Source organism: Seriola dumerili, unplaced genomic scaffold, assembly GCF_002260705.1.
Source record: "Seriola dumerili isolate Sdu_G_001 unplaced genomic scaffold, Sdu_1.0 BDQW01000686.1, whole genome shotgun sequence".
Taxonomy (NCBI): Eukaryota; Metazoa; Chordata; class Actinopteri; order Carangiformes; family Carangidae; genus Seriola; species Seriola dumerili.
Window position 1 is genome coordinate 923,399 of NW_019174941.1, and position 23,119 is coordinate 946,517.

The 23,119-nt window shown below is 42.8% G+C and overlaps 1 protein-coding gene across 2 annotated transcripts; it reads right to left on the bottom strand.

The window, feature by feature from the left end:
* Nucleotides 1-1,521: 1,521 nt before the first annotated feature.
* On the bottom strand, nucleotides 1,522-23,119 carry mxd4 (MAX dimerization protein 4). 2 transcript variants are annotated; one of them, XM_022765441.1, is made up of 7 exons: nucleotides 22,960-23,119; nucleotides 22,250-22,349; nucleotides 18,392-18,421; nucleotides 11,592-11,633; nucleotides 4,852-4,966; nucleotides 2,926-3,088; nucleotides 1,522-1,878 (listed from the first exon to the last, which is right to left on the bottom strand). In XM_022765441.1, the coding sequence occupies exons 1-7, from the start codon at nucleotides 23,021-23,023 to the stop codon at nucleotides 1,718-1,720; spliced, it is 675 nt and encodes a 224-aa protein (XP_022621162.1). In that variant the 5' UTR covers nucleotides 23,024-23,119; the 3' UTR covers nucleotides 1,522-1,717. The 2 variants fall into 2 exon arrangements, with proteins under 2 accessions (XP_022621162.1, XP_022621163.1); XM_022765442.1 differs by lacking the exon at nucleotides 11,592-11,633.

The window sequence follows — 23,119 nt, forward strand, 5'->3', positions numbered from 1 at the left end:
GAAGCACCCACCTCTTGTATTAATTGCTACATCAATTAGCTACTGAGACACAAGATTTAGCTCAATCTTTAAGGAATAGAGTTTTAGTTTTGAGGCAGCTCCTTTTTTTTTTTTTTCCTTGACATAGTAGTCCATCCACACCATAGGGTGGTATAGTGTAGTGGTCAGTAGTGTGGAGTAGTGGTTAGGCAACCCAACCAGAGGGAGACATGAAGTTTTGGACAGTAACTGTACATCTATTTACATTCTTTCTTCTCTGCTACAGCTCTGCAACTTTTTCAGTTTGTCTTTGGCCATAAACTTGGCCACATTTGGTCATGAAGATGTAATTATGTACAGAAGTAGCTATTGAAAAGGTCCTATCTTTGGTGATGCAATTGCAGGAAGCTCTGCAACGCAGTGACAGTGTGTGGAAAGTGGAATAATTAACAGAATAACTCTACATTTTGGGAAATAGGCTTATTTGCTTCCTTGTCAAGAGTTAGATGAGAAGATTGACGCCATGCTAAAGTCTGTGCGGTAAATATGAAGCTACAATGTGCAGCAGTTAGTCTTAGCTTTGCATAAAGACTGGAAACGGAGGGAAACAGCGTGCCTTGAAAATGTCAAGGTGCAGTTCTTCTGGGGGGTCAATGTGTCTGACTGTTTCATGGCCAGGATCTTCCACATAACCCACTGTTAAACAGCAACTTAAGAGTCTTATACGGTTTAAACAAACAAGATATAACATGCTGGCAGCAGATCTTAAGCTTTGAGCAGGCTAGCTGTTTCCCCTCCTTTCTGGTCTTTATGCTAAGCTACGACTCTCTGCTTTCTCTAGCTTCATACTGAACGGACAGAGATGAGAGCGATATCGATCTTCTCATCCAACTCTCAGCAAAAAAAAAAAAAAAAAAGTGCGTTCCACAAAATGTGAAGCTATCCGTTTTTAAGCTTTGACCATTTTTCAGAAGTCAAACATTTCAAGAAACAAGCAGGAAATCTGCAATAGCTACTCCCGTAAATCTCATTGTGTAAAAGGAAGATACTGTGTGTTGAAAATTACTTTCGAGGTCCTGATGTTGCATATATTGCAGAACAAACAGAAGTGCTTTGGCTTTAACTGCACAAACTTAGTGCAAAGCCTTGTCTGTGTATTATTGCGACATGAAGATGACATGCAGCTTATATTTTGTTTTTGACCTCTATTAAACTCCCTTGCTTGGTTTTTCTCTCCTGTGCACACACATATACACACACATACACATACACACACACACATACATACATATTACAAAATGCTGATTAACAAGTCAGAGCTGTCCACCACACCACAGAAGTCCCCGATAAAAAACACAAACTCTGCTCTGCTCTCTCTGAGCCTGCGGCAACACTAGGTAAGGGTTGTGAGGGCAGTGGGAGGGCAGGGCATGTCGGGGGGGCAGGGTCAGGCAGGATACAGTAGGGCGAGGTAGGGTCAGTGGTCGGGGGTGTGTGGGAGGGGGGGTGTGGGGGGGGGTGTCAGGAAGGCTTGAGTGGCATTTCAGCCCCATGTGCTTCCTGGAGAGCCAGGGCCAGGAAAGGAGGAACTGGTTCAGGGTGTACCGCCGTTGTGGACTGGTCTGATGTAGGTAGTGGGCGGCGTTGGCGATAGTAAATGGTCAGGGAAGGTAGGGTGAAGGGGGAGGGAAAGCACGGGTGAGGAAGCTGGTGGGGAGACGGATGGTCGCGCGGCGTCTTAACAGTGGTGCGGCTGCAGTCTGTGGGAATGTGTGGCTGTGTAGCTGGTGTCGCTGGAGCTGCTCTGGAGGCTGTAGTGGTCCTCCTCCTCGCCGTCGCTGATGCTGTCGACGCTGTCCGCCTCGCCGGGGGTGAACTCCATGCCCTCGATGTCCACCTCTGCACGCGCAAAAAAGAAAAGAAAATACACAAGGTTATTTTCAGTAATGTTTAAAAACAGAGCAAGAGAGAGGAAACTGTTTATTTCCACCCAACCATAGGCATATTTATTAAGGAGCCCACTGCGCCTGTGGATTAAACCCGGATTCAAGCCGCCATTAACTCTGGGCAAACAGGCAGATCTTTGTACTCCCACGGCTAATCCCCATCCATTGATAAACAACTGCATGTGTGTTTACCTCATCCAGGATTAGTAAACATACAGTACAACAGTCCTAGCGAAGCATTTCAGGCGAGCGTGTGACACGTGTGAGCAGCAGATGCACCTTGAAGCTCAGGTTAGAGCTGTTCTGTCTGGCCACACAGTCGACCATCTGACCAGCACTTCCACTGAAGTACACTGACGACCTCAGTGTCATGAGATTGGCTTGGGTGTCAGGATAATGGTATTCAGATAGAACCAGCAGTAGTGGACAGAAGCAACGGAATATTGTTTGTAATTTGTTTGTATAAGCTTGTTGAGCTTTTTCAGACCACACTAACAACAAATCCAGAGCTAAAAATCAGCAACAAGTCAGTAGCTAGAAAGGAGAGCTTGATTTCTTTATCTGCAGTTTGAGGTATTAACCTTTAACCCCCGGGGCATCACCTGCAAACAAGGCCGGGGCTAATAATCATGTGGCTCAGAGTTTATCAGTGGACAACGAGAGGAGTGCAAACAGCCAAGCAGCTCTGACTGAGTTGCAGTGTGGATGACAGCACCATTAGTGTTGTGTTGACAAATGATTTGCAAACAGAAATCATTTTAGGTATAGGCTTTAGGGTACGCGGTGTGCGCGTCAAGACCACGCCGAGCCACACCTCGGTCGTTATTGATTTGGTGAGCTGCATATTGTTTACATTAATGTCATAGTTAAATAAAGGCCTGACCACAACAAAGGAGCGTCTATACGGCACGGTCGAGCTATGTGGAGTACACAGTATGTGAGAGTGTGGGTGTGCTTGTCATCAATGATGTTTTAAGTCTCTTTTTTAAAGCCAGCACACCTTGCTCAGAGTCGGTGGAGATGGTGGAGCCCATGCTGTCAGTGCGGATGCGCTCAACAGATCCCGACACAGAGAGCTGCTCCAGGCGGCGTTTGAGGTAGCGGTGCTCTCTCTGCAGCTGCTCCTTCACATTCAAAGCCTTCCTGTCCTGCTCCTCCAGCTTCTGCGGAGACACAAACATAACACGAATCAGTGATGATCTTGGCACCTCCATCTTTACATTTAACTCTATACCTTTACACTGCGTGATTATTGTTTATTTATTTATTGATTTACTCATTTTTGTCACACAATTTAAATAACATATGGGTTCCCCCTAAAGGCCACTGTGGGGATTTTCTCTTGCAATACATTTTGCGTTTTAAAAATAATGAATATTTACAGCATTTTCCAGTCAAATATAAACAAAGACAGGTAATTTCGGCACACCACATAATATTCTTGTTTCCTAAAGACAAGAAAGTAAAAATGTTATACACATAAACACAGTGTGAGACCAACAATAAAAAAAGCTGCAATAGCGGAATTTTTTATGTTGTCAAGAAAGTGGGACTGATCAAATATCTGTTTGCAGCCTTTTCATATTTTGTCTTCACACAAAAAAATGACCTTTTTAACTAAGTTAACTTTTTTTCAAGTTTTGATGTACAATAAGAAAATACAAAAGGTACAATATGTAAAAGAACATCATTTCTTTCATGTTGTGATTACCATATAGTTTTAGAATTAGTGTTATTGCTGTCTAACTTTGCTAGAATATCGATTAACATCATACCCCAGAGATACTGTTACTGATGTTATCATGTATAAATGTGATAGCTTATGAAACCAGTTTTGTTGTCTATCATCTCCTGCCAGTCCCACCTCTGCCAAAGTTACAAAAGAGTGTATTTAACAACTATATTTCAACATGTAGTAGGGAAGTGACTATGTGAGGTTTGAAGGTTAGAAAGTAAAAATAAAGCTGAGCACCAGTAATAGTTTGACTCAGTGTGGGATTGGATTTTGCACTTATTTGCTTATGAAAGTTTTCGGTGGTGAATCAAGGCGAAGTCAGACACATGTGGCCCTTGTGATACGAGAAGACACAACACAGTAACGAGAATTAGCGCAGATCATCTTGAGCAGAGAGAACATGCATGACAAACAGGAAATGAAGGGTTAAAAAACTCGCTACGTCTGGATTTTCCACCGACCACACTGTTGCTGCTTGTAAACAACCAGATCAGTACAGCGTGTCCTAAGCTGTACTTACATTTGCAGCTCATCTTCCACATGGCAAGGTCAAGAATCAAATGATATTCAGCTCTGATGTTTTATAGGGCCTTCTCTGTCACTGGCACTGCTGCACACTTTCTTTTTTTATATCGTGTGTGTGTTTGTGAGCTGAAAGAGTTAATGAACCATGGAGGAGGAGCTGGCCTTAAACAAACTTAACATCCAATTATCTCCTCTCACAAATCTACCATCTATCAGCCACTAAATGTCCTGTATATCCCACTTTGTTGACTTGTTTGTTAAGGGTTTTTTTTTTTTCTTTCAGTCTTTGGAGCAATTTTTTCCGGCAGTCTCTAAACCGCTTTGATTGAAAGATTAGAAAACAATATACCACTTAAAGGAGGCAAGGGTGAAAACCAAACAGCTAGAAGAAATGGGAGGAATGGAATAGAGTTTGGTGCTCTTGAGGCTCACGAAGGGGGACAAACGAGACTTTTGAAGGGGAATTTCATCTAGTTTTAGTCTGCACTAGAACTGCAACTAACAATTATTTTTATCATTGATTTGTCTTCCTATGATTTTTTGAGAAATACAATGTTGAAACTGTTTTTCAAAGGGAGACTTATCAAACAGAAGCAAACACGTTGTGCACACAGCCAGCCTCGAGTATTTTATTTTCCTCATAAATCTGTGTGTGTTTTTTAGTACCTTGATGTGCATCTTGGCCCTTTTCAGCAAGCTCAGTGTGGTGTGTCTCGTGCTGTCTGGACCCAAAGGCACCAGCTTCTTCAACTGCTCCAAGTACAGCCGTAGTTTGGCACGTCTGCAAACACACACAAGCACAGGGTGAGTCAGCAGCACACGTCCACCAGCAGAAAAGTGAGAGGGTACCCACACAAACAGACCGACAAGAGCTTATCCACACATCCCTGAGAGGCAGAAACAAATATGTTCCACATATACTCTGACTTTCATGTTCTTTTCTTGTAATCATCAGTACAAGAAAAGGACATGAAAGTCAGAGTATATGTGGAACATATTTGTACTGATGATTGAAAACTACAAGATCGGGGCGGGGTGTGTGTGGGGGGGGGGTGATGCTCTGCACAATTGGTTTTAGGTGTGACTTTGACTTTGACTGTGAAAACGCTGTGTTGACGGGGACCAGTCTTAAAGGTTGCACATGCTCAAAGCTTGCAGAGGCTCCAGCAAACCACTTTCAAATCCCTGTAATGATTTGCCTATGTTGTTCTGCAATGTAAATGTCCTCATCCACCGTAAAAATACTGTAGTATATCAACATTGTGAATCTTCTATAAACCTAAATTTACTCTCGCAGTTTCCAGTAAATAACTAGTCTGAATCCAATGTAATTAACTCAGCTACACCAACCAATGATATCTAACCAGATATTCAACCAGCCCCAAGTCCAGTACCCAGAGGTCCAGAATAACTGTAATTAATCCAGACAAACATATCAAAAGTAAGCCAGCATGAGAAAGGAAGTGTCATTCACTCATGCGGTGACAAAATACACCCACATGTGACACGCAGCTTACAGTGCCTTAGATTGGAAACGTTCCTGTTTTTAGAAAACGTAAATTATATTTATGTAACCCTTACTGTGTGTCTGCATTTTGTAAACGCTGTAGTGTATTTACATACTTGCATTGCACAAACAAACTACTCACTCTTACTAATGCAGAATACCTTAGTGCAACATACTGACTTCATTATAACTGTGCGGTGTCCAGTGATGCATTGCCGTCGCCCCTGTGTTGTTTGACTGATGCATTAGAATGAAAACCCTCCTGTGCCCCTAATACTGAGGGTGAGTCCTTAAATCCACAGTCACCAGGTGCAAAAATCATTACTGACCAAAATGACAGCAATGAGAAGTTTCTCATGGCTCTGATGGCTGAACTGATGACACAAACTGTGACCCCAGAAAATACTGCATCCCTGCCAAAGCCCGACAGGCCAGCGACCCCGGATTGACGAGCAAACACTCACTGGACGCAGCGTTCGGATGCTGAATCAGTGATAGTGACGACAAGGCAAAGTTAATCTCTTTGACTTTGTATGGATATTGTACATCATTTCTAAGGACTGCTTTTATTCGCAACATTTTTATCAGCAGATCAGCTCCCCTCTCTGTCCTTGGTCCATTCAAATTTGTTCATAAAGGCCTTTCAATCCTCCATTAGTCAAGCTAGTCCATGAACCGTTTCTTTGTTCTGAGCTAGCCTTCCCCTTTTTCTCCCGTTCCTTTGGCTAACTCCGGCTGAACGGTAAACAAACTCCCAACAATGCAAGGTCTCCACTGGCCATCGCTGCAACCACAATAAACCTAATCAGAGAAATGAAGCTCTCTGGGGCTGGCTACAGAGCCGAGCAAGCACACAGGAGACCACAGCTAGTGCACAAGAACACACTCTTTACACATGCACACAGTCTTTTCCCTGTTTTTTTTTTTTCTTTTTTCAGGAAGGGCGTCACCTGTGTTTTTCACATAAAGTAAGACCCTCTCACTAGCGCCGTCTGTTTCATTTAGCGGTCAGCCGGAGACAGCCTGTGGGCAACAAGACAGTATCAGGGACTAAACATAATAATCCAAAATCCTAAATGATAAATGTATCTTTAATTCTTAGGGATTTGATCGTACTTATAAAAACACACCTGATATTTAAAGCAAATTTTATTTGAATGATTTTTTTTTTTTTTTTGCCCTCAAAACCATCTCTCCCTCTACAGGTGCACACAGGCGTTCCCAAAAAAAGGGCGTGTGAAAGTGCACTGGTTCTTTTATTTCCTCCTCTCCCAGGGGGCAGCCTCCCGCCTCTCCCCCCCATCCGCTCAACCCCATCCACCCCTCTACTCCACCCTGCCAACACCAACACACCCTCATCCCACTGGAAAACAAGTGTCTTCTGAGGACAGGGGTGGGGGCCCACCTCCAACCTGCCCCAGTCGAGCCACATGAAGCACTTGGAGTCCAGCCAGGGGAAGCAGGCAGGAAGGAGCTGGGGGTCTGCAGCAGAGGGGGGGTGTGGGGTGTTTTTTGGAAGGGAGTGGGGTCCGAGCAAGTGGATGACTTTCTCTTGCGTTGAAAAAAGGGCTCTTTGAGTGCAGTGTGCTCAGCTGCACTAGGCAGCACTCCATACACATCATCCAAAGGGTAACTTGAGCCAATGGGCAACCATCTTGCACCCTCCCCCCCACACCCCCCCCACCCCCACCCCACCTCTCCCTCTCTTGTAATGAAAAACAAAAACAAGGCGTTCCCCCGAATATTCTGCCTGACTACCCACCTTCCCCACCCCAAGAAAACTCTGGCATTTTTTACTGGCTTATTCATCACAGGCCCCACCTGTATGCTCACCACATATTTTACCTGGCATGCAGAGGGCTGAAATATGCACAGATGCACTTTCACCATTACCTCTACCACATAAAAATAAAACCAATGTCCCCACTGTTTGGTATTCAAGCCCTCAGATATACCACTTCTTTTCGTTAGGCAGACAACACATGTTGACCTGGAGGTGAGCCATACCCTTGTTTTCAGGAGACGCGCACAGCTAGAGCCTTTTTTGGAACAATTTTAACAATGTTAATTGACAATATTAAAGATATTACAGGAAACAGCAATAAATGTATATTGAATAGTGACTAGATTTTGTAAAAGGAAGGGACAGTGACAAGCTAAAACGTTGCTTTTAGCAAACAAAAAAAGTTGGTATAAAGTTGAGATGGCTAGCTGTTTCCCCCTGTTCCTTGTATTTATGCTAAGCTAAGCTAACCAGCTGCTGGTTTTTGCCTCATATTTACCATACACGAGAGTGGTATCAACTTCCTCATGTAACATCCAAGAAAACAAATAAATGTATTTCCCAAAATGTCAAACTACTCCTTTAAAATGTGGGATAACTGTAAATGACAATATACATGTCTGGTTAAATGATGACTATTTGTTCCATGATATGTTGCTTTCTATTTTCCTTCTATCTGTCCTTACTGTGACCCTGCCTAAGAAAAGCTTCATGTGTCTGATGCATATCGATAAGACATGACCCGGTTAAACCTGGCAGTGTGTGTGTCCCTGACAGCTCCCTCCCGGCAGCACGTGTTCCCCTGCCGCGAGACACACTCGCTATTTTTCTTCAAGAGCACACAGCTGATTTGGAGTTAGGACCCTCCCTCACTCACGTTTGTTATGCCTCAGCCAAGCCCTGGTCACGCAATGTTTATCAGATTGCCTCAAACAGCCATGCAAAGTGCTGTACCAGACAAAACGTGAATGTTGACGGAGAGCAGACAGTTCGCATGGTTCTGAATCACGTCAAATTTTCCAATTTGTCTGGGTTGAAAATAGGCCCGTCTTTGATATTCCACTAGTCACAGTGTGAGAGTGTTGGTGTGGTGTCACAAAAGGGTTAAGGCAGATTTCTGGTTTGTCTGTCAGCAAGCGTGAAAATCATTGTAGAGTGCGTGCAATACTCAGGAACAGCAATATCATGCTCTAACAACAGCATTTGAACATTAAAAAAATTCTCCTGGCAAATGAAAATTGCTAAAACTGCAAAAATGAAATGGACTGCGATTTCTCTGCATGTGAGGATTTAATAGTAAATCTACCATTTGATTTGCTCCGGAGTCATGTCTGCAGGGAAATGACCACCTGACCGTTCTCACGTGCAGAGTACCACGGGATGATTTGTGTCTGATCTCTGGCCTCCCCCTCCCCCCCTCCTCTTCCCTCTCCATCGGGAGCTCAGTGCCAAAACAAAGCAAAGACGGAGGAAAAAATAAAAGGAACTTTTGGTCAGAGAGCTGCACGGTGCTGAAACTGGAACAAGCTATTTAAACTGCTGACTTACACTCCAAGGTTACTGGGTACAGACCGGGCCTTTCTCACGGATCTGATCACACTTTGGAACGTGGAAGGAGAACAAGCATGAAATGTCTTGTTTTGCAGCTAAAGTCAAAGGCGAGGAGTGTATCTACAGCAGCCTGTGTATGTCTGACGGATGCATGTCAAAGGATGTGGATGACCAGTTTTACAGTGTCCACACACACACACACACACACACACATCGTGGTTCTCACACACTGTCCTGGTGACATTAGTGAGTCCTGCGACCGTCCAGCGCTCTGGGATTGCCGATCTATCGGCACACAAAGAGCTGCAGGGCCTGAGAAGGCGAGCCAGTGCAAACAACGGGCCTTCACTCACTGCACTGTTTAATGAGCTTGCTGCAGCCTAGCGCATTCCTCAACCCATACGCACAGGACTGAGTGGCTTGTCTGGCACGGAGCCAAACCCGCTAAACTAAGGTCAGAGGTCATCAGGAGACACCACTGCAATGTTTCCTCTCACTGCCGGAGCTGACTCGGTGTGCTCCCTGTTGGGTTTGAGGAAAAGAGAAAATGCAATACCGGGCCTCTGGTGTTGTTTTGACTTGAGCCCACAAGACATCAGCATGGAGGATGCACTGCCTGGTCCGCTCCACTTGAAGCAGGCACAGTGATGCAGAGAGTTAGTTTATCAATTTTGTCTCTAAATGAAAGATTATCTAATCTGTGTTTGTAAGGCCTTAAAGGGTAATTCCAGCTCTCTACAATTTGTATATTATATTTATAGTTTTATTTATCATTCTTGTCATTAACAATAAGATTGCAGAGATCTGGAAATATCTGGCCTACTTCCACAGGTTTATACACAAAACTGCAATCAGGGATTATTACCTACATTTTCGACATGCTCATTTCATCAGTTTTACTTCCAAATAAAGTGGTTTAGTTGAACCAGGAAGTCGGCTTAGGTAATAATTGAACCATTTGCCTTCGTTTTCACTTACAAATAAGCCTGTTCAACTTGACCTGACTGCTTGTGTTTCTTACCCCCATCAAACATCTTCAAAACTGCCAATATTATTTGTTTATCCTGAATAGTCACTGGTCACTTTCACATGTTAATTCTCTAACAAAACACTTTCTATACAGCATCAGTCATTTAACATTTCGCTTTAACTGTAAAGTAGGACACAAGAAAATGACCCAAAACTTTTCCAAAGCCGAATCTTTCTGCAGCTGGTGGCCTGTTTACGGCGCGGCTCTGCTGAGTGAAGTGGAAGTGGGGGCTGCGTTGCGTGAGTGTGGATCACCATGGTGAGGTGGTGGAATTTGGGGTTGCCAGTGGAGTGGCTCCACATCTGGCTGGCAGGTTTCTGGGGAGTACGAGGCAGATGGAGGGAAGTTTGAGGTGGTGAGGGGCCCTGCCCAGGGGCCAGCCAACAAACACAACACACACACACACACACACACACACACACACACTAGGCCTTTCAGCAGCCCACTTCATCAGTCTCACTGTCACCCTCCAGCCCTGCCCTGAACCTGTTTACATTTAACACAGATCTGATGTGCCGTCTCTGCAGAACAAGACGGCAGAAAAATAAGACGGCGTTAAACCAGCTCGTGTGAAACTGTCTGTGGTGGTTTGCCACGTTGCCCACGCCAGCAAGACATGAGAAACACACGAGACGGAGAGACACGGGGAGACACGAGAGGCTTTTATCATGCCGATATGAAATGTCAGTCGTCTGGGACAAGCTGTGTTTGTTTTCTGTCATCGAGGATGCCACGCCTACCCTACATCTTGCGAGGTGAGACAGAAGAATACGAGTCCCCCATAAACACATTCTCCTGACGGCGGGGACATGGAGCTCACTTTCACATCACTCCACTCTCCCACGCAAACAGAAACTTGAACACACCACAACAGCAGCTCAGACAGAGGGAGGGGCCCAGTTACACTACTCGTAGAATCACTCTGAAGAAAGAGGAGCGTGCTTGACTGGTGATTTAACAACAGGAAACTGCAGAATTAGGCAGTTTGTTGTTCACTCGTAGTAGTGGCATTCCCACAAAACAAACTGGAATTTCCACTGGGTGTGCTGGGGGATGCCTAGTAATTAGGCTTTTTTTTTCATGTACTGAAACAATCCCCTGTGCAAGCATGGATCATTACAAAATTCCTTCCTCAGCACAGCCAGCTTACAGTGGTGTCAACAGAAAAACAGATGTCAAATAGAATTTAAAGAGGAGAGCGTGTGAGCAAACAGGGGGGGGGGGGGGGTAATAGAGCCTTCCCCCTGTGCATCTTTGAATCATTTCAACACAAGGTCAAATGACAGACCTTGACATTAGTTGCCTTTGGCTGCGTGCATTGAAAGGTACATCTGCAAATGTTGGACAGACTAGCAGAGACAAGTTCTGTGAGCTCAATAAACACATTCCCCTGACACGACAAGCTCTGGTTTTATAATGAATCCTTGTCAATGATTAACAGCCTCCACGTTGACTGTAAAAGTTTGGCTGTTTACTTCTGAGAGGAGGTTGCAGAGCAGCAAAGGTGGGGTCCCAATTTGAGGATCTGGACTCACCTTAAAGGAATCGCAGGATAAATCTGAGAGGTTGGGAAGTGACTAACAGAAAAGGGGACACAACAAAAAAGATTCAATTTCCTCAGAAGTTATTAAAATAAAAACAAGAGGAAAAAACAGATTTATGAATGACAGATTGCCTGCAGCTCAAATCCACTCTATCAATGCATAATCATACAAGTATTTGCTTGCGATCCCCTGCTTGCCAACAAAACAAGCAGCACCCAATGTGGATGCAGCTGTAGAGCATTCTCGTAATACTCGGTCTGCTAATTTTGTGACCCCCATCCACCCGCAAACTCTTCCCCCTAAACCGCCTCTCTTACTTAACTCTACATTCCAGTGTATGTGTGCATACTCTGCTGACCTGAATTTCAGACTGCCTGCTCAACACACAGAGCAGCCACGTCCTACGCTGCCTCCCGTTCCTCCCTTCCACAACGCTCAAGAATGTCTTCGCCTCCTCCTTCTCCTCAGGCGCGCAGGGCCGGTGAGCAAACCATGAATGGTTTAGTCAACACGCTCTCCCCCTTTTCACTTCATTCTTTAATTGTTTTTTAAAAAGAAAGCCATGCACACACCTTGTTAAAATGCATCCTACGTTGTTGTTTTTATGAACATCAGCTGCTTTGCAGCAGTAAAGTGAGTTTACTGACACAGAAACGCAGTGTGCCCTGCAGCAGCGACACCTGACAGGGAGCAGGAACGTTCTCACTGCAAATGTAGGTCTATGGCTGGCGTGGTTTCATGCTCAAATATCTCAAAAAGCAACTGCGAATCATCGGCAGGCCTACATTCGTACACAGACAGCGACGCAGTGCAGCAACCACGGCCGGGTTTGACCTGAGAAAGTTGAAGAACCTCTCAGCACCCGGTGACCTCAGGGTGGAGAAATTCCACATGTCACCTCTGCTGCTGACCTCCAGCTGTAGCATGTTTCTTATTCTTTGAGCACATACAGACTTTCAGTGGTTACAACTCAGACTGCCCTAAGGCTACATCCACATTGACTTCAGTAAATGTGTAATAGTTTGTAAAGTTGCGCAATATGACAGAAGATATGGGGAGATGCTAGAAATATATCGAAGTAGATATCCCTTTAATATATCTGGTTGCATTAGACCATTGTCGGCAATGTTGCAGATCAATAAGGAGGACTACTTCATGGAAATCATTTTGTGCTATAAAGTATTGGATTTACGAGAGTTTTGCATCAAATTGATTAAACGCCATTACATATATTTTAACCACTAGATTCACTGGACACAGAAATCCACATCTGGTTGCTTAATCTACAAATGCTACAGAAAAATGAGCATATCACAAAATGTATATATGCAGAGCTGAAATATTCAGTCAAATAATCAATTATTTGATTGACCAAAAATTAATATGAGAGTTTTGATAATGAATTCATAACTTAAATTATTTTTTCAAGCACATAATTACACATCTGTAGTCCCAGCTTCTTAATTGGGAGGATTTTTTTCTCTCTAATGTAATAATAAACTCAATATTTTTAGGTTTGAACTGTTGGTGTGAAAAGGTTGCTCCATCTCCTTTTCACTATAGGCTCGGACTGATATTTAATCAGTATTTTAGCTGGATGTTTCTATACATTTTTCAGGTTCAGTTATTCAATGAATTGGTTGTGAGATGTGGCTGATCTTTGTTTGTAGGTGTGATATGTTGGAAGGGTCAGCCCACTTTGTATATTTTCAGTTTTTTTTCTGGGTTGATGAGGTTGATCAGCAGCTCAGTTAGGGAAAGGGGAAACAGGTGTGTGTGATTAGGTCCTCGCTGTAGTAATGAGGGACAGCGCGGGTGGCAGCTTGCTGTGAGAATGCAGATTTTTACTTCTTTGATGTTGTGGTTTAAGTTATTTTTTTGTTGAATTTCCTGGGGTTCATTTTTTTCTGTTTGGTGATATTTTTGTTAATAAAATCAAAATTTTTGGAACATCTCTTTTAAAGTTTCCAGTGAAACACCATCATCTGCCCTTTTTATGGGGTGGCGGCACCACAGTTGGACAAAACAATCTATTCAATCTAAATGTCACCTTGGGTTCTGGGATATTTTGATTTACATTGTTCACTATTTTCTGATATTTTATAAACTGAACAATTGACAGAAAATAATCCGCAGACTAATCAACAATGTAATGTATGTATTCATGTTGCAATATAAAACTAGGCGAACCATGATATAAGATTATCCATGTGGTACAGCCCAAACCAACTCGAATGTTAGGTCAGATTCACTGATTTCATGTTGAATATACATGTTGCTACAAAGTACAACATGAGCCTTAATGATGAGGCCACATCACTCATTAATCTGGTTTACTGGCTGCCCATGCAAGGCCTAATGACTCCAGGTCACCACACACATGTGAGTGTAACTGACAGTGTGGCGTATGAGGAAGTAAAGTATAAAAGCCACGTGCAATCATGTGAGCACATGAATGCCACAGTAAAGCCCAAACTTTCTTCACTTTGTTTATGAAGCAGCGTCTTTTAAAAATAATAATAATAATAATAATAATAATAATAATTCATATTTAAAAGCAGCATGTGGACTGGACATGACCTTAACTTCACAGTGTGTGTGTGTGGAGTGTTCAATCCACATTAAAAAGCAGATTAAAAGGCCCATCAAAACTCCTCCACATAAACTCACTGTCACAAAAGAAGATTTACACCTCAAAAGAGTCGCAACGGGCGCAGATGAGTCTTGGCAGGATCAGGATCAGTAAAGAATGATAAAGGCCCTGTGTGAGGTGGGGGGCTCTGCCTTTCTGCCTCAGGTTTCTGCTGACTCAGACACTGGGGGAAAATTAGAGCAAGAATGAGGAGAAAGAGGAAAAAAAGATAACAGAGAAAACAGATGTGGTCTCTGGAGACAGAGTAGAAGGTACAGGGGTGAAGTAAAAGGGCCGTGGACAGCTCTCCCTCCCACCACCATAACTCAAACAGCTCAGTGAGGTGCTGTTGCTGCTGCTGCTGCCCAACACGGCTTATAGACACACACACACACACACTCACACTCACACACACACTCACACACACACACACACACACACATAGGTGAGCTACACTCAAGGGGAAAGAGTTCCTCAAAGCCAAATAAGTCATTCATCACAGCTGGGAGTAGAAGACACTGGGAGAGTAAATTTAATTAGAGAGAAGATTAGACCGTGACAAACTGAGAGCCTACTCCTGTTTCCATGAAGTGTGTGTAAATTTAAAGTTAAGTACAAGAGATGTCACACAGTTGCTGCACATTATCTGCAGCAGGGAAATACAGTGCAGTGTATTGCGAACACATTTTGTTTGTTGAAATCAATCTGCAAACTCTTGAGTAATCTCTGAAATGAAACTGAGAGCACCTGACAGCCATGGATCGTGTTTGTGAGGTAAAAATAGTTCCGTAAATCTTTTTGTCAACTGAGGTGAGCAGTGAAAACATTCAAGTTGCCCGGCCTTACACGACTGGACTCAGATTTCCTGTAAACAGGTGATGTGTGAGAAACAAAACGTCTGCAGTTTCGCAACATCTTTGGCGTAGCCAGAAAAGGAAACTCGTGGCATGGACGAGTCTCGTCAGAGGCGTGATCACAAGCGGTTGAACTCAGAAATGGGAAGGAAGCAATACCATCAGAGACCAACCACACAGTAGCATTTGGTTTCACAGAAACGTCAAGCTGATGCTCAGCAGCTCTGTCCTGTGCCAATACAATGATGAGAGGAAATAAAAAAAAAAAAACCTGCAGAGTCACTCTTGAGATGGTTTATACAGAGCTGTCATGACTATGCTCAGGCTGCAGCAGATAAGCAGGTTGTGTCAGGACAGGCGACACTATGGGACCACGCTGGCACTCACCCAGACGTCTCACTCCGATAACACAAATATATGCAGGGTGCCTCCTGAATGGCTGTCCCAAGCCAGAGGACAGTTTCACTAAAGACACTTATCATGCACAAGATCACTGAGCAGCAGTAAGTCAGACTGGTGTCTACAGGAAATGGAAAAATGTGGACAGAAATGTGTCTGAAAAACTTTCACATTAGACTTTGACATACTGGCTTCAAATGGATAGATGGCTTGTAACTTTTGTTAGCAAGCAAAATGTGTCTGTAGAGAAGAGTCTTGTATGTCTGGTCTGGTTTGTATTCTTGCTTGATTTCAATCAAAATGTTCAAATTTTAAGCCATTTTAAGTTCTTTAAACAAAGTTTCACTTTGGCTTCTTTTGTTAAAAGATAAAATGGAGTTTAATAGAAATGTGTTTCATATTTCTCAAAAGTGAATAATTGACTCAATAATAATAATGAACTTAATTCATTTGTAATGACTCTAACGTTGAACAGACGTTACATTTTCAACGGAAAATTGAGTTGACGTCGAAACAGCTGACATTGTGATGTTTAGCAGTCAAGATGACGCAGGCATTAGACATTTGGAGGCCATTGGATTTTGTTTGCTGAGAACAAAACTTTCATCAGTATTCTACGTTAAATTAAGTTCTTGAAAATCAAGAAATTCCAGTTACATTGGTACCCAGAATTACCTGCAAGATAACCTGAATTAACTACTATTTGACTTTTCACAATAGATTCAATGGCACCAGCCCCATTGTCTACCTCGTGAATTGCAATAGAAAGATGACTGTTCTACACGAGCATGAAATAAACAAACCAACACATAACCAAATAAAGACAGTGAGTCAGGCCTCAAACAGCAGCACCTCCCTCAAGTGGCATCTGAGGGTGTGAGGGGTGTCGAACTTCAGGAAACAATACAGCAACTGATGTAGATTAAACAGGCGAATCAGAGAATCCAGACTAGTCACACAGTCATTAAACTGGTTGGACAGGACTTCTTATGTTTTCTTATGAAGCATCAGCAGACAGACACGAGATCAACCAAGGACACTGAAAATGTTGGATTAATTCCAAACGTTAGCATACCAGTAGGATCTTTTCTTTCGGTTTCTCTTGATTACGGATGTGTAAAAAATACCCATTGCAAGTTCTAATAACACAAAGTGACGTCTTCAGATCACTTGTTTCGTCCAACCAGTATTTCAAAACCAAAAAATATTCAATATAAGTCATACACAACAGAGAAAATACGCAAAAATCCTCAGATGTGAGGACCTGGTATCAGCAAATGTTTGACATTTTTGCTTGATAAATGACTTACATGAGTGTCAGAATTGTTGTTGATTCATTTTCTCTTGGTAGATCAATCAGTTAATCATTTCAGCACCACACCTCACTTAAACAATATCCTCAAGCCTCAAGTCACAGTTTCAACCTTTCACACCTCTATGTTGGAGTAATGACATGTAATTTGGGGCCACAGGTCCAGACAGAGATTGAATCAGGATGCATTGTGCTGCAAACGATCACAGTGATACTTCGTCACTACAGGGCCTGTCATTACAAATAAGTAGGTTGAAAGAATAAGGCAGGGCAATACTTTTAAATACGGAACAATACTTCACTTGTGGACAATGTGACTTGCAGAGTTTTAAAGCATTTTCACTTATTTATATTATTACATCATGGCCAAAATACTACTGAATACATGAGAGAAGTCATGTTTTAACATCAGTCATGACACTGCACTGGACGTCGAAAAAGAAAAAAACGTATTTTTTAGAAACTTGTGGCCATAGTGATGACAAGGGAAGTGAGTAAAGCGATTATGGAACACTTTACTGGCAATTGCATTTGTCAGTTTGACTGGACGTCACTACATTGGTAACCAACCACACCCCATCATCGGACGTGAGGTAACTGTTGTGTCTCAACACCTGCGCTGTAATCAGCCGGGGCCTCCTCTGTGTCTCAGGTCAGAGAGGGATATGTCCGCACTTGTCTCTCTCTGCTCTACACACATCCATTGCTCACTCTCAGACATGTGACTGACAAACCCCAATCCCTCAATGTGGGTGACAGAGTGTCACGCACATGCAGCATAACACACCCATCTCAGCTTCTGCTCACATGCTGATAGTCACATCAGCTGTTTCCTAAATCCTCTCGGGCAGGCAGTTTTTTGAGAGTCAGTTGGGCTGACCTTGATACACAAAAAAAAAAAAAAAGGGCAGCTAGGTTTTGTGTATCGAATTGGGGGTTTGCCTCCAGACAAGAAAGCCCTTTGGATCAGTGAAGTCACTTCCCCTGTTAGTGAAGTCAAAACAGACGCCTGTGCCTTTAATGAGCAAGGGTATCACATCACCACAAGCTAGTGCTGTACCCCGAAGGAAAGATAAGAAACAGAACATGTTTCTGAGTTGCAGTGAGGTGCATGCTGGGAGTAGTAAAGCGAGATCATCGTGCGCGTGCGTGTGTGTGTGTGTGTGTGTGTGTGTGTGTCATCATTGGCCCTCTCACTTTGGAGAAATGACAGGCGAGGCACAGATTCACCACGCCTACGCTCACAGTATCAGTCTGGGCAGGATTATCACATTACTGACAGGATTCCCCTTCCATACAAGGTAACGAGTTTCATCCATGAAACAGAGACAGATCTAATCAACATGAAGGTGCTCTTTGAAATCAGCTTATTATCCATTTTCACACACGAGGAATTAATTGATTAAATCTCTGGCTCTTTTGAAGATGACCCCTGATTCGATCTGATGCTTTTGACTGAGAGAAATATGTCTGACGTTTACCTGCAGCCAGCATCCCCTCACTTCATATGTTAGGAATTCAGTATTGCTGGGTACAGATATTTGCGTGAATCAGACAAACATGAGAGGTCAAACAACTTCAGACGTCACCTCACCTGTGTTTCTCCAGCTCGTTGTGCGACGATCTGAAAGGACAAACAGATAAAGGCAAAGATTAGTGTCAAGATAGCAAGCACCAAAACTTCTAAACAAACTTCAACAGTTAGGATGGGATGTAATGAATAATCCCAAGGTGAGAAGCTTGGTTAGTAAATGTTCTGATCTAAATGTAAAACAGATTAGAGCAAGATGTTTGGAAGAGAGTGCCAAGTAACAGCAGATCTGAGAAACATTCAGGAAAAATGTGTCAAGACATCAAAGAAGGGCCTCGATTTTCCCCAGCTTTTTGCTTTCTTTCTGCCTCCAGGTGGCTCTGGGGCTTTTAACTGCTGTAGTTATACAGGGCGAATATTGTAATACTTTATAACAGGCCTTATCTGTTGCATATTCATTCTGATTTGGTGAATTAAGGGCACAGACATGCAGAAACTTGGTCACACATTCTGGAAATAGATATCCATGACAACCGTGCAAAAATAAAGCCAGATTTTTTAAAGTCTTTTTCCATATCTGTGTGACATCTGTCTGAGAGCGAGAGCAGAGGGCAAAAATGGCCCAGAGAGAGAGAGAAAGAGAGAGAGAGAGAGCAGTATCTGTGACACTGCACAACACCCCCCTCCCTGCTCGCCCAGCACACATACAAACAGCATGCACGCACTGCTGTTGTTGCCGCACGCTGGCTGGACATGGGATAAAAACACACCCAGACGTCTGGAGGCCTAGACGCTGCAGAATTCCTCAGCATGTGGGCTATCCCGAGGAGAGTCTCTATTATGATGTGCAGCCGGGAGCAGCGAGGGCACTGCAGTCCCTCTGAAACAGGGCCTCTGTTCATGAGACCGTCATGGATACCACGGCAATAAAAACAAAAACAGCAACAACAAAGGGCCAGACTGACAACAAGCCCTTTCAGATTTTCCACAGTTTGAGAGCCCTTGAGCTCGTGAAGCAGTGGTTCACACAGCTGTGCTGGAGGAGGCCGGGGCATCTGCACAGCGACGCCGCTCACTGCTCCAAAGGGGTTACAGTTGACCGTGCAACTGGGGATAATGTGGCGCCTGCACAAAATCATTCAAGAGGGAGCACAGGATGTTGCACTGCTGCTAATAACCTGATCCAAAAGGCCAACAAAGAGCTTTAATCCATCATGGAGGAAGTTGGGAAACTGAGGGAACGTCCCAGTCAAAGCACAGGGCCATGACCAGGAAATCATAAGGCACATTTCACAGGAATAGAATGCACATGGACTGGAGGTTGATGCACATCTTATGTAAAAGAATGGTGTGGCATGCAAAGGACTATATGATGTGATGTCATAAACTCAGCCCTGCTTATGAAAGGCCTGTAAATTGGCCTTATATCAACTTTTATATGGGAGGTAAAACTGCCAAAGCTCATAGTCAGAGTACCTTGTGTGTATTTTCCCACATTCCCACAGATTTCAAGGATGTAAAAACAGTTTAAAAGGCGTTTTCTAATTTCATATCTAATGTGACAAAGAGGTGAAGCAGGAAAACTAATAATAAAATTCCAGCTATCACTCTTTTTTTTTTTTTAGAAGTGTTTTGATTTAACAAGAGCCAACCAGGAAACAAGGAAACTCCACCAGGGTTTCTTCTTTCTCTGTGCTGAAATAGGCTGATTTTTTTTCTTCACATGCCCTAAATATTGCACCATTGCGAAAACATGTCATCTGTTTAATTTGACGATTTGATCATGATATCAAACACTACAACGCAAGTTGTTGATGCTACAAAGCAAGTATTTTGCTTTTTAACTGATAGCCAGCTTCTGTTAAAATTTGGTTTCAGTTCAAACGTGAAACATGGTTTTACCTCACTAACCCCCGCTCCCCACACCATCCTGTTGATGCTTAAAAAAAAAACTGCAAGAGAATATAAAGAGAGCTTGGAACTGTGCCTCACTTTTTTTTTTCACAGCCACGAGAAAAAGGAGGGAAAAGCAGGTCTGGTGCATGAAGCCCAGTGAGTCACAGTGTGTATGTGTCTGTTTTAGCCACCACACCCACCTGCCACATCTCCACGCACACACACCCCTCACCCACACACACACTTACTTATGTTCGGCTGTCAGAGAAGGTATCAGAGGAATGTGGAAGGGGCCACTTTCAATATGACAAAAATAAACTTTCAGATTTACAAAACCTGAAGAAGGAGTGTAATTACAATAGTGATACTACATGTCAACATGCTGTATGTGCAATGATGTAACTCTGAGACTTACTACTGAAGAAATCAGGCTCACTGTGTTTCCCTAAACTAATATTAGCCAACAGGAAATGTTTTATTTTTTTCATCAGATCTTTGACGTGCTCGTCTTTTTTGGGAATGAAACTGGGCTGATGAGGACACATTATGCAAATGTTTCTGGCAAGTTTCACCAAAAACACATTAACAGCAAATCACAGATTTGATGGACTCCTATTTGAATGAGTTCACTGTTGCACACCTGGGCAAAATAACCTTGTAAAAATGTGTGTGTAGTCTAGGATGTAAAAGTCTCCAATGTGGATATGAACTCAGGAGAAAAAGGGGATTCCTGGTGAGGGTGTGTCCCTCACTTATTTTAAACCCCTCTTTTACAGCAACACAGTGACGGTCCATCAGGTGTGTCAGCTATCTCAATAAACACTAGTGCTAGGATCTAAGATCAGTTGAATTAATAGAAAGAAAACTAATCGTCACCTTTTAAAATAATCTATTAATTGGCAGGTAGGTTTTCAGGCAAAATGTCACTCTCTCTGGTTTCAGCCTCTCAGATGTGTAGCTTTGTCTTTGACATACACAGTTGAATATCTTCAGGTTTTGGACAAATGGTTGCATAAAAGAAGGCCATTTTATAGACAAAACAGCAAATCAATTAATCGATTAGTCAAGAAAATAACTGGCAGATTAATTGATGATGAAGATAATATACAATACAACCCTATAAGCTTTCCTACTACTGAATAGGCCTTTTTAGTTCAGAGTTGAGGCTTAAACATTAACCAGCTGATGTTTAAATGACCTTTAATCAGCTGTACAACTGGTCTACAAAGAGTCAGTTAGTCACAGGACTGAAGCGAAACTGAAACTTGCATTTACTTACATAAAGTAATTCAGTGTAATATTATACCCTTGCAGTAACTTCTATAGTAGCTAAAGACTGTGAAAGCATACTGTAGAAACGGGGTCAAACTCGGAATGAATTTGTGTTGGTTAAAGTTTCACAAAGAGAGAATGAAAACCAATGGATACTCTGATCAGAGGCTTCGATCTACGGTGTCACAGTCCACAATGTGAGTATGTCTATGTGTGTGTGTGTGTGTGTCTGGGTGGAAGTAGGAGGTGGATGGGGTGTGCATGGACATGGGACCCCACAGTAAAGAATATTTACTTTCATTTCACATCAAACACACAGACACAAATATACAAATCAAACTAACCACATGAAGAAAGGGGCATTTCAAAGCTTTGCACAGGTGAAAGTATGATAGCCTGTGTCAGACAGGGTGCAAAAACGAAAGGTTACGTGCATGTCGGGTGTGCTTTCTCTCAGCATGGGAAGGCTGTTTTTTTTTTTAGGTGTGTGTGAAACACAGAGAGAGAGAGAGAGAGAGAGAGAGAGAGAGAGAGAGAGAGAGAGAGAGAGAGGGAGAGAGACCGAGAGAGCTGCAAGAGTTGACAGTGTACGCGTGGCAGTGTTTATTGGAGAGACCAAAACAGAGAGCCCAGCCCAGGCAGCAAGAAAGATGGCAGTGTGCATGAAAACAGCTCTCCTCCACTCTATGTGTGTGTGTGTTTCTATAAGCTGGCATGAACACAAACAAATACAAAAGCAAGGAATATATTTACCTATTGTTCTGAGTCTTTCTGGAAATGGGCGATGCTTTCGTTTTCTTTCTGGAGAAGTCGCTACTGTACGGTAAAACAGATGCATAACCGTGTTCTGCCTCTACGGTGACACACAAAACAAAATGAATTAAGTTCATTTATTGTGATGTCTGCAAGGATAAGAATAAAGTGAGCTGCCACTGAGTCGGAAACTGTGAAACATGAAATAGCTTCAGAGGCTAAATATCAATTCAAGAGGAACAGTACATCCATATAGCTTCCAATATACGTCCATACAGCACTGTGTAGCCTTCAGCAATCTTTATATTTCAATCAACAGTCAATAATACATGGCCATTTATGACTATCTGTCCCTGTGATACTCGCTATATTTTCAATGTCACTCTTATTTCTCTACAAAAAATACTGCACTCAAGTATATATACCAAATGCTTTGTATTAGAAACACTGCAAACACAGTCCATATACATGACATCATTTAAATAATGAATTACAGTTACTCTTTTTCTAGCATAAAGGCTACTAGGTCCAGCTTGCGCCCATCGTCTGGTCTATGCCCCATTGTCTATAAAGTGACATCATACCTGCACTATGGCAGGGCACGTTAAAACTTTACATATGCTAGACTGTGAAGCCAGCTGCCACCCTTAATTCTCCATTCACAAAATGATCGTGAAATGCTGTCAACTTGGCAATTTAGCGTGAAATACCTCTGTCTCTTCTTTCCAAGTACTCTGCAGCCTCCAGCAGAATTAAAAGAGAATTAAGTTCCATCCTGTTGTTGTCTCGTTATAAAAATAGAAATAATCTATTTACACAAATGTACAAGTCATAAAATAATGGAATGGAAATTAAAAAAACTGTTGCAGA

Coding starts and splice junctions, on each gene's coding strand:
- mxd4 (XM_022765441.1), bottom strand. CDS start 23,023: ATGGAACTTAATTCTCTTTTAATTCTGCTGGAGGCTGCAGAGTACTTG. Junction 22,350..22,959: donor CTTGGAAAGAAGAGACAGAG/GTATTTCACGCT, acceptor GTGTCACCGTAG/AGGCAGAACACGGTTATGCA. Junction 4,967..11,591: donor TATCCTGCGATTCCTTTAAG/GTGAGTCCAGAT, acceptor GTGTGTTTGCAG/ACGTGCCAAACTACGGCTGT.